Raw genomic sequence first — 12,120 nt, 5'->3', positions numbered from 1 at the left:
ACACAGACTGCATTAAGAAGTTGTTTTGACTTGGAGAGTTTCCTAACTTTGTAAGCATTGGAATGGATACCTCTGTATTAGAGATGCTGCTTTTTCAGATTGCTCTAACACTATGCTATATTGTCAGCTTTTTTTAAAAGGTTTTAAACTTAGGCCTGGGTTGCACCTAAAATTTAGATCAACTTCACTTTTTGTTGCCTGGGGCTGTAAAAATGTTGCATCCTGAGTTCTGTCTTTTGGTCAGCCTAACTCGCAATGCACACATGGTCAAGTGCATGGAAGAATTCTTCCATTGACTGTTACTGCCTCTGGGAGGAGTGGGTTTACCTGCATGGAGAGAGCAACCTTGTTTGATGATGTGGGAAGTGTCCATGCTACAGTGTGCTACTGCAGCATAGATGCAGGGCTGTAGCTGGGCTGCTGTAGGGTAGACAGACCCTTAGTATGTTGAGTTTTATTCTAGGATATGTCTGTATGGCTAAAGGCAAGAAATGTGCATTTTGATCCTAATGTTTGGGGATATGAAAATAGGTAAGTGGAAAGATTAAAATATTTATATCCACCCAAGGTATAGCTTTTGGTATTGGCAAAATTCAAAATAACTTCCATATAAATGAAACTATTGTAAGTAATTTCCTCTTGCTGTGGTCTAATAACTTTATTTTAAAATCAAATTAGTCTAGTTTAAAACTCAGAACATGTTGTGCTGTTGGAAAATAATCAGTGAACTGAAGTTAAGCTCTTTGTCTAGCACGTATTTTAACTGCCAAGAAGATTTACATTGACTACATCTTCCCAGTGATTATTCAAACATACTTGCTAGGGGTTTGAGAGCTCTTATAAATGAGAAACAAGAGGAAGACCGGGGACAGAGTAGGGCCATTGCTCAGTGAGGAACTTGGAAATGGCAGTGATGCTTAGTGACTTCTTTGTTTTGGTCTTCACTGAGAAATCTGATGAAGAAATGCCCAACATAGTGAATGCTAGTGGGGAAGGGGTAGGGTTAGAAGTTGAAATAAAAAAAGAACAAGTTAAAAATCACTTAGAAAAATTAGATGTCTGCAAGTCACCAGGGCCTGATGAAATGCATCCTAGAATATACAAGGAGCCTGATAGAGGAGATATCTGAGCCTCTATCTATCATCTTTGGAGAATCATGGGAGACGGGAGAGATTCCAGAAGACTGGAAAAGGGCAAATATAGTGCCCATCTATAAAGAGGGGAATAAGAATAACCCAGGAAACTACAGGCCAGTCAGCTTAACTTCTGTGCCAGGAAAGATAATGGAGGAGGTAATTAAAGAAATCATCTGCAAGCACTTGGAAAGTGGTAAGGTGATGGGGAACAGCCAGCATGGATTTGTAAAGAACAATTCATGTCAAACTAATCTGATAGCTTTCTTTGATAGGATAATGAGCCTTGTGGATAGGGGAGAAGTGATAGATGTGGTATACCTAGACTTTATTAAAGCATTTGATACAGTCTCACATGATATTCTTATCAAAAACTAGGCAAATACAATTTAGATGAGGCTACTGTAAGGTGGGTGCATAACTGACTGGATAACCGTACTCAGAGAATCGTTCTTTATGGTTCTCAGTCCTGCTGGAAAAGTATAATAAGTGGGGTTCCACAGGGGTCTGTCTTAGGACCAGTTCTGTTCAATATCTTCAACGATTTAGATATTGGCATAGAAAGTACACTGCTTATGTTTGCAGATGATACCAAGCTGGGAAGGGTTGCAACTGCTTTGAAGGATAGGGTCATAATTCAAAATGATCTGGATAAATTGGAGAAATGGTCTGAGGTAAACAGGATGAAGTTTAATAAGGACCAATGCAAAGGAGCAATCAGTTTCACACATACAGAATGGGGAGAGACTGTCTAGGAATGACTACAGGAGAAAGAGATCTAGGGGTTATAGTGGACCACAAGCTAAATATGAGTCAACAGTGTGATGCTGTTGCAAAAAAAGCAAACATGATTCTGGGAAGCATTAACAGGTGTGTTGTGACCAAGACACGAGAAGTCATTCTTCTGCTGTACTCTGCACTGTTTAGGCCTCAGCTGGAGTATTGTGTCCAGTTCTGGGCACCGCAGTTCATGGAAGATGTGGAGAAATTAGAGAGGGTCCAGAAAAGAGTGACAAGAATGGCTAAAGGTGTAGAGAATGTGACCTGTGAAGAAAGGCTGAAAGAATTGGGCTTGTTTAGTTTGGAAAAGAGAAGATTGAGGGGGGACATAATAGCGATTTTCAGGTATCTGAAAGGGTGTCATAAGGAGAAGGGAGAAAACTTGTTTTTCTTTGGCCCCTGAGGGTAGAAAAAGAGTCAGTGGACTCTGAACTGCAGCAAGGGAGGTTTAGGTTGGACATTAGGAAAAAGGTCCTAATTGTCAGGGTGGTCAAACAGTGGAATAAATTGCCAAGGGAGGTTGTGGAATCTCCATTGCTGGAGATATTTAAGAACAGGTTAGATAGATGTCTATCAGGGATGGTTTAGACAGTACTTGGTCCTGCCATTGGGGCAGGGGGCTGGACTCAATGGCCTCTCGAGGTCCCTTCTAGTCCTAGTATTCTATGATTCTATGAAATGGCTGTCTACGGTCTATCAGGCTTATAATGTACAAAAGTAGCTAAATGGATACTGACTCCGTCAATATTTTCAGAATCAATAATCTAGCCAAGTCTACTTTCAGGCATCTTTGCAGCATACTTTTCCACTTTAAGAAATGAAAACAACCAACCTGGATGTATGGTGCACATTTCACCATTCACTTTACATTTTCACTTTTAATCATTTATCAAGACAATACAAAGAATTAATGATAGAGTTTCTGCCTGGACTATGAATTTCTGTGCTATTGTGAAAATGTCAAGCCGTTGAATACACTTTTCTGAAAAATTATTGTTTGTGAATGTTGTCTCATAAATGGGACAGTCACAGAGAAAAGTGAAGTCCTATTTTAAAATGTTTATTGGTTAACATAGTAGGACATGATGTCAAACATGCATTGCTAGTAGAATATAAACTTTTTTGTGGGTGAGGGGGATGATGAGGAGTTAAGAACAGCCCATTTTCTTTATGGTTGGTTTAAGCTTGATTTGCACAATATTCGTATCACAAAACAAATGTATTATCATAATATCTAAAATCACCTTTTGCATTCAACACTAATGCTATGTCTATATTTAAACCCCATCAGCTGTAACACTTGAGTGTAGAAAACACTATGGTGATGGGGAGGGGTTGTTCCATCACTATACTTAATCATCCTCCCTGAGAAGCAGTAGGTAGGTTGATGGAAGAATTCTCTGTTGACATAGTGTTGACTGCAGAAGGGGTTAGGTCAGCTTACTCATGTCACCCAGGGATGTGTGGATTTTTTACTCCCCTGGGTCATGTAGCCTGGGTTGACCTAACTTTTTAGTGAAGACCTGGGGCCTAAGCCACTGCCACTCATTTCTTTTATGCAGCATTTGCAGATGTTACTCAAATTTGATTGTATCTCCAGTTATGTCTACACTGTACGTGCTACCTCAGTACATAAATGGAAGTGATTTTTCTGCCACTAGTAAATTTATCCTTTAAGAGGAGGAATTATTTCATTGACCTAGGGTTGTCTGTACCCAATCTTATGTCAGTGTAAATACATCTCTCAAGGATATGTGATTTTTTTTTCACACCCCCTGAGAAACATAGCTAGATCAAGCTAAGTTTGAGGTATTGTTTTAAGTAGAGGTGGAAGAAGCACCCAAAAAGTTACTTGAGTAAAAGTACAGCTCCTTTGTTGGGGGCGGGGGGGGGGCGGAGAGAGAACTTAAGTATGAGTCATCAGTGTCCCTCTGGAAAACTAGTTGAGTAAAAGCACACACATCACATATTGATTGTACTCAGGTATCCAAAAGTGAAAGCAGCTGCACTTCTACTCAGGTAACTTTTTGGGTACGTTTTCCACCTCTGGTTTTAGGCTGGTTTTAGATAAGCCCACGCATTTTGAAAGGTGTATGAGCAATTCCAATTGCTCCAATTTCTTGAGTTTCTCTCTAATTCTGAAGCCTACACAAGTGAGGTTCATTACTATTACAGTGGCATTCAAGAAAGCAAGATGAAGCTATCCTGGGCTATGTCTACATGTGCACGCGACATCGAAATAGTCTATTTCGATGAATAACGTCTACACGTCCTCCAGGGCTGGCAACGTCGACGTTCAGCTTCGACGTTGGGCAGCACCACATCAAAATAGGTGCTGTGAGGGAACGTCTACACGCCAAAGTAGCACACATCGAAATAAGGGTGCCAGGAACAGCTGCAGACAGGGTCACAGGGCGGACTCAACAGCAAGCTGCTCCCTTAAAGGGCCCCTCCCAGACACAGTTGCACTAAACAACACAAGATCCACAGAGCTGACAACTGGTTGCAGACCCTGTGCATGCAGCATGGATCCCCAGCTGCCACAGCAGCAGCCAGAAGCCCTGGGCTAAGGGCTGCTGCACACAGTGACCATAGAGCCCCGCAGGGGCTGGAGAGAGAGCATCTCTCAGCCCCTCAGCTGATGGCCGCCATGGCGAACCCCGCTATTTCGATGTTGCAGGATGCGGATTGTCTACACGTGCCCTACTTCGACGTTCAACTTCGAAGTAGGGCGCTATTCCCATCCCCTCATGGGGTTAGCGACTTTGACGTCTCGCCGCCTAACGTCGATTTCAACTTTGAAATAGCGCCCAACACGTGTAGCCGTGATGGGCGCTATTTCAAAGTTGGCGCCGCTACTTCGAAGTAGCGTGCATGTGTAGACGCGGCCCTGGAGAGGTACTACACTGACACTCTTAACAGGATGAAGAGCTATTCCTTGTAGTATTCATATGTTGGCTGTTCTTCACTATGGCAAACTGCATCTGTTCTCCTCTTGGAGGTATGTATATCCTATTTGTAATTTCTTCTGATTTTTGGTGTGTTTTCCAGGGGCAAATCTTCTAGAACGATTACTTTTGATCAGTTTAAGGAAGCTCTTCAAGAACTCTCCAAGAAACGATTTAAAGACAAGAGCAATGAGGAAGCAGTTCAAGAAATACATAAGCTAATTGAAGGAAAAGCCCCGATCATATCTGGAGTAACGGTACAGTACAATTTCAGTAGTGACATAAAGTAAAATCTCACCCTAAGCCCTGGCTGAGTTACTGGAGTCATCAAACCGTAGTTTAAAGACTTCATGTTACAAAGGATCCATCATTTACTTCAGTTTTAACCAGCACGTGACTGTGCTCCATGCTGTAGTTGAAGGTGAAACCCCGTAGAGTAGTGGACTCCAATAATAATTCAGGGATCACCACACTTGTGGTTATGATCCTGGCATATTCATCACCCCCTCCAACGAATGCCGTCCCCCAGAGACAGGCACCCCCAGTGTCCCCTACAACCGAATATTCTGGCGACTCACTGGAGCCGCCACCAATGGAGTTGGGGCCATCGGGGTCACGGGAGTCGCACTGCACCTGCTCACGGCCACATCAGGGCAGGAGAAGCCACGCCAGCAAGGACAGGAGAGACCATGCCATGACAACAGAAGCCACATGGCTCCCTGCTGAAGCCGCAGGAGCTCCACCAGGGCCAAAGGAGCTGGGCAGCTCCGAGCAGGATCAACATGGCTGCCCTGGGGCAGAAGGAGCTGCACTCGGGAATCTACTCTAGGGGTCACCTCCAACACTACCATCACGCACACACCCCACCAACTGGTAGGGTGCGTGCCTGGAGCGGGTTGGGGGGTGCTCCACATGTGCAGCTCTGCTGAGCCGCGTTTTGCTACACCCTAGTGCCCTGTTCACCACATGTGGTGAATGGGGAGCATATTGGACACTGCAGCCATAGCGTCTCTGGCACTCTGACCTGGGGGCGGAAATTGCTTCCCAGCTCCAAATATGGCAGTAAATTAGGCCCTGACCATGTTGACAAAATCCACTAGTCAGACATCTGGGAAAGAATTCTCTGTAGTAACTCAAAGCCCTCCCCATCTAGGCTTATATCACTGCCTGTTGCAGATATTTGTTGCTGAGGTAAACGGGACGCTAGCAATGGACCTGCTTGAAATGGTTATGTTGAAATGAGGAGAAGGAAAGCTTATCCAATTGCTCATTATCACACGGTTGCAAAGGATGCTATACACACAAAACATGTTAAGCAACTTCAGAGGGTTCTGATTAAACCCACAAAACCAAAAGAAACCAAGGTGTTAAGTCTTAGATCTAGCACATCGTATGAGGCATGTGGGCACAGGAATGTTAAGGACAGAATTCTTGTTTGTATGGTCTGTTCTTAAACCACCCTCCTCCCGTAAGTCTGTTGGACCCATAGGCCTTGTCTACACTAGCCAAAAACTTCGAAATGGCCATGCAAATGGCCATTTCGAAGTTTACTAATGAAGCTCTGAAATACATATTCAGCGCCTCATTAGCATGTGGGTGGCCGCGGCACTTCAAAATTGACACGGCCCCGTCCAGACGGGGCTCCTTTTCGAAAGGACCCTGCCTACTTCGAAGTCCCCTTATTCCTTATCCTAGGAATAAAGGGACTTCAAAGTAGCCAGGGTCTTTTCGAAAAGGAACCCTGTCTGGACGAGCTGCGTGGCAGCGAGCCGCGTCAATTTCAAAGTGCTGTGGCCGCCCACGTGCTAATGAGGCACTGAATATGTATTTCAGTGCTTCATTAGTAAACTTCGAAATGGCTATTAGCATGGCTATTTCAAAGTTTTTGGCTAATGTAGACGTAGCCATTATATTGTTCTGTAGTTTTGATACTGGTAAAGATAGTGTTTGATGGCTTAGTCCCTATAGGTTTTATGCAACAAGAACAAATTTTACAAATCTTAGTGTTGATAGACCTATCTATTTTTAATACCAAGTTTGTTGCTTTCCTCCTATCCACCCAAAATATACCTATTTCCCTCTTATTGTCACCCAAACAGTGCCGCAGCTGGTCCAATTACACTGGTTCATTTGTTTTCAATATCAAAACTGAGTGAAATGGAAAAATTACATAGACAGTATACATGGTAAAAAATAAAATAGGTCCTGTTTCAGGAAGAGTCTTAAGATTCAGGTACCTGAATACTAAATTCAAGTACCTGAGTACTCCTCGGCTGTGTCTAAACTGCAGGGAATTGTCGGCAAAAGATGTGCAAATTGCACTCTGCAGTTTGCTTATCCTTTGCCGAAAGCTCTGTCAGGAGAGGCTTTCCTGACATTTGGCCCGACCACATGGGGCCAAATGTTGGGAAAAGCGTCTCTGCCACGACATCCCTTATGCCTCGTGGTACAAAGTATACAAGGGGTGTCCTGGCAGAACACATCCACTTTTCCAAGAGTGGTCTTGGGAAAGCAGACACATCGTTTGGACACGGCAGACTTCTGTCGGGAGACCTGAGGTCTCCTAACAGAAGCCTGCGTCTAGACGTAGCCCAACTGAAGTTAAGTCAATAAGACAATTCACTTCCTTAAAGTTAGGTTTGGGTCCAGTTATCTTACTAGGTCTTTTGATTAAAACTTGAATCTCTAAGTCTTTCCAAGAGAGATTCTGGGACAAGGGCCAATACACAGTGGGAGTTTTTGGAGAAGAGAGACAGATTGTCTGAATCTTCATAATCCTTATAGGACTTTTTAGAGCACATTTTTATAGGATCTTTGAAATTGGTGATCGCTATAATAATTGGCAGTTCTAAGGTTGGATTTGATTAATTAAGGGCCAAATCGTGTTTTTGTTTGAAATCAGTAGTACCTTTGACATTGACTTAAAATGGGACAGGTGTGTTCACCCTTTATCATCTTTGACGTCTGCCAGAATTATATTACAATTCGGCCTTGTTGGAGTGCTTAATGTTGTGAAATATTCACTAACTCACTTCTTCATAAGGGATTCTTGCTTTGATTTTCACACGCTCTGCAAAGCTTACTCCAAGCTCCTCATAATCATTAGTGCTTTCAGGAATTAGGTACTTAAATTAGCAGTGGATAACAATGCAGACATATCTGTTTCCTGCTTGTAGTGAGGGGCATTGAGAGGTTTGCAGATGTACAGTGTAGTGCTTTGTAAGTGCTTGGTATGCTCACTGAGATATGCCAGCACCGTGGTGGGATGCAGGCAGAATGATTCTTCCTTGCATTGCTCTCTCACAAATCTGCATATAATACATGGGGGGAGCATGTCAGAAGGGAAATTCAGGGTTGGGGGGATGGGTTGGAAAGAAAATCCAACATGGGGAAATGAGAGCCAATTTGAATTGGTAGAGGTAAACCTGAGAAGTAGTTTTCATTCCTTATGGAAAATTTCTAAATCAATCAATTTAACAGCTACGATCTCATAAAGTGCAGTTCACATGGACTTGGAGCTCTTAAAATATACTGTGAGGAGCTCTTCCTCATTGCTGTGGGGAGGGTCGTGATCAAGGTGGAACCAATTTTTTTCTGTCTCCTTGAGCGTTGAAGGAGGGGTTATAGCACTCGTGTTGTTCCTGATGACCATGTGGGGTTAAGAGATGCAATGACCCATAATACCCTGTAAACCTGAATTGGAAACATTGCATAGTACTATATCTACTAATGAAGTAATGCCATGTACTCTCCTCAAACATTAGGTTTCTAGAAGAAAAACTTTTTCAGAGAGCTGCTAGCCAGAATATCATTTAATTAAGATAGAGCTGTTTGCAATGGCACTCAAAAAGGATTTGATCCAGTCATGTCTCCATGCCAGTGTAGTTGAATTTGAAATTTACCACATTTGCAGAGAGGAGCAATGTTTTTTAATATATTCGTGGAGAAGCCAATGAAACATTTTGCAAGGTTTACTTTTGGTTTTCATTTTCTGATGCTTTTCACTGTTCGTGCTGTAACTGATTTTGTGTTTGTATATCAGAGCTGTACAGTCAGTTCTGCTGAAAAAAGAATCAATCTGTATTTTTTGGTTTGTGTATTTGACAGTAATTTTAGGCTTCAGGGAGCCATTTTTGGGGCCCAAATAATATTTTGGCATTTCCAAATATTTGTTATTGGATGATGTAAATAAATATGAAGTGGAATTCAGAAGTTGGTAGATTTCAGTGGAAGATGCAGGGCTTTTTATTGCTTACCTTCTTAGGTTGAGTTTGGCTGAGGTATTTTTATGATGGAGCACATCTTTTTTTAAAAAGAACTGCCCGTTCTTGCTTAGGGAGACGTCTGCTTCAGCACTGAGATCTACAAATCCTTCCTTTTACAACTGGGGAGCGCTGAGGACAGGAACTCTTGCAATAGGGGATATGTATCTGGGTTTTTATTTTTCTTCAGAATGTTTTTAGAATGACGGAATTATCTGTTGATAGATATGATTGGAAAGACAACAGGCAGCCAGATGCTAAGATGAGTGGAAATGTTGATCTCTAATCTGGAATGTGAGATGCTTCAGCATTCCTGCAAAACATTATAAAATGATACACTGCAAACAGATGTGTTGGAACATGGATTTTTGTGTTGGGGGTTTCCCTCATGTTGGCAGAAGCACAGAAACTGAAATTGCAACTGAGGGCTCAAATGTTTGAGAGAGTGAAGATGACTGAGTGAGGGACAGACAGAGACTTCAGGAAAGTCCAGAGAACCCCATAAATTAATTGCATTCCAATTAGTGAGTGGAAGAGGTAAGGGTATTTTGGAAAAGTGCCTGTGACAAAACAAAATGACCCAGAATTTGTCATCAGTCTTTTGTGGCCCTTAGCACTTCATGTATTTATTCTGCACCAAGCAGCTTTGGACATTTCATAAAATGCCTTAAGCACCTTAATTTGGCAATCCAGAATGGATTTGATATAGAAGAGCTAGAAGTTTTACTCTGGATTCTACTGGAAAATGCTGGATTCAATTATTTAATTTAAAAAAAACAGGGAGGTCTGTTCAGCTTTGTGGTCATTCCAAGTTGGGATAATGACATGTGCCATTGGATATTTACCAGATGTAGCACAGATATATAGGTATGTGCATGTACATCCTTTTTGTGATTGAAAATATTCATTAGGGAAGGAATCATAAAAGGGTATCCTGACAACAAAAGGTCAGTTGTATGTGAACTGTTGTTTTGAGAATAATTTGGATAGAGGCAATGTATAATACCAAATGGAGTGAGACGGTTGGACGGGTTGCTAAATTAAAGCGCAGAAGTGTTTGCCTGCTCTTCAACTATCAACATCATTATGAAGGAGGAGATAGACAGGTGGCTTGCTAAGTGAGTTAAGTAATGCTGTGTTTAAAGTAACAACAGATTTAATTTAAACATAGTGCTATTTTCTGGGCCCAGACAGGGGCAAGTGGGTAATTTCATACCTGTCTTCAGTTATTTACATCAGGAACAAACAATGAGGTAGAGGACTTACACCAAGAATTAAAACTCCTTTGACTTAGCTAGATGGAGAGATCACTTAAATAGTAACCTTGAAGCATTGAAAAAAGATGGAAATTTAGATGCTTTTGTCTCAGGCAGGGGCATCCAACCTTTTTGCATTGGGGGCATGTGGCAATTTTTTACATGTTCCAGGGGCTAAACACAAAAGAGCCGCAAACCACCCCCCTGTAGGCCCAAACCGTCCCCCTGCTCCCGACCTTAGACCCACCCCCCACAGCCTCAAACCAGCCACAGCCTTAGCTCCCCTGCAGCCCCAAACCGTTCCCTACCCACTCCCAGGTTTAACCCCCACTTGCAGCCTCAACCCCCACCCTCCAAACCCAGGATTATTTACCCATGAGATCCACATATTGGGGCAGCTTTACACTCTGGCTGCCAAGGCTCTGCCGCAGGCCCCATACCCCAGCCAGGGCTCTGCCCCTGGGGCCGGTGGCGGCTCCGTGCTCCAGCTGCCGGGCCCTCCCGCAGGCCCTGTGCAACAGCCAGGGCTCTGACCCTGGGGACAGCAGCAGCTCTGCACTCCAGCTGCTGGGGCTCTGCTGCAGGTTCCACGCCTCAGCCAGGGCTTTGCTCCTGTGGCCGGTGGCAGCTCCGTGCTCTGGCTGCTCGGGCTCTGCCATGGGCCCCATGCCCCAGCCACTGGGGACCCGAGGGCAGCCAGCCGTGCGGCAGCTAGCTTTTTAAAACTGGCGCCGCTGCCAGCTCTGTGTGCAACATAAAAAGGCTCCGCAGCCGGGTTCTGGCCCACGGGCCACCTGTTGGACACCCCTGGTCCAAAGGGTGGCTACTCTTCCACATTCTGTCACTGTTATAACACCTGTGTACTGACCTTCTCAGGCTTCTGGATAGCCCAGCCCCTTATCAGAAAAGGGATTTCCCGTCCACTTCTAGGAACCTGATGATGTATTGGGAAACTAGGTAAAACCCTTCTTTTGTGTGAGGTTGCAGATCTGTAATCCCGTCACCAGTAGTTGTAAAGCATTAGCTAAAATTCAACTTGTCCAGCTGAATTCCCGTTTGAAGTAATACTCTTGGCCCGTGTGGGATATATAACTAATTCACTCCAGACAACGAGATGTGTTTAAGAGGACTTGATAATATTTTAAACTATAACATATTTTTCTAGATAGTAAATTCTTTGGGCAGGGACTACACCTTCTTTTGTATTTCAAAAGAATCTACTCAGAACCCATAAAGGAGTAGTGTGGATAAAGCCCTCATGGCAAAACAAGATCAGGACTAAATAAATCTGCCATCATCTCAGACATGTATGTCATTTATTAATGTGAATTTAAAAGAACAGCTCTTACAGAAGAAGAGCCGCTTCAGGCGCCATGGGCAGACAGGATTATGGATTTGCTTCAACACAGAGCCGATTGGAGGTAGTGTACTTTATTAAGCTTCCTACTTCACTGCTACTACAGTTTACAGAGTACACTTTAGCAAGCAAAAGCACTGCAGGGTAATGCTTAAAGAAGTGAAAGGCTCTTTGGAATGCTTATGTCCCTTCTGCCCCAGGGAGTCCCATCCCTGTTGCCTCACACCAGGGCTGCAGCAGATGTGGCTCCAGCTGCGGGGAATCCAGGGCATGCCGAAGGCTGGTTTTATCCTGTGGCTGTTGACTTGGTGCGCACGTGCTGGCTCAGTGCCACTCTTAGTGTTCTCAGGAGGCTGAAGCCAAGTTACCCTGTTTACTGGTTCC

At 43.5% G+C, this 12,120-nt stretch overlaps 1 protein-coding gene across 2 annotated transcripts in view; it reads left to right on the top strand.

Moving 5' to 3' along the window:
- TPPP (tubulin polymerization promoting protein) overlaps positions 1–12,120 on the top strand; it is a 124,911-nt gene that overhangs the window by 88,416 nt on the left and 24,375 nt on the right. For both annotated transcript variants that reach the window (XM_074987932.1, XM_074987930.1), the window contains exon 3: positions 4,965–5,118. In XM_074987932.1, coding sequence (XP_074844033.1) covers positions 4,965–5,118 — 154 coding nt within the window. The remainder of the gene's footprint in view (positions 1–4,964; positions 5,119–12,120) is intronic.

The sequence above is a fragment of the Carettochelys insculpta genome, chromosome 2, assembly GCF_033958435.1.
Source record: "Carettochelys insculpta isolate YL-2023 chromosome 2, ASM3395843v1, whole genome shotgun sequence".
Lineage (NCBI taxonomy): Eukaryota > Metazoa > Chordata > Testudines > Carettochelyidae > Carettochelys > Carettochelys insculpta.
This window is presented reverse-complemented; position numbering and strand designations above follow the sequence as displayed.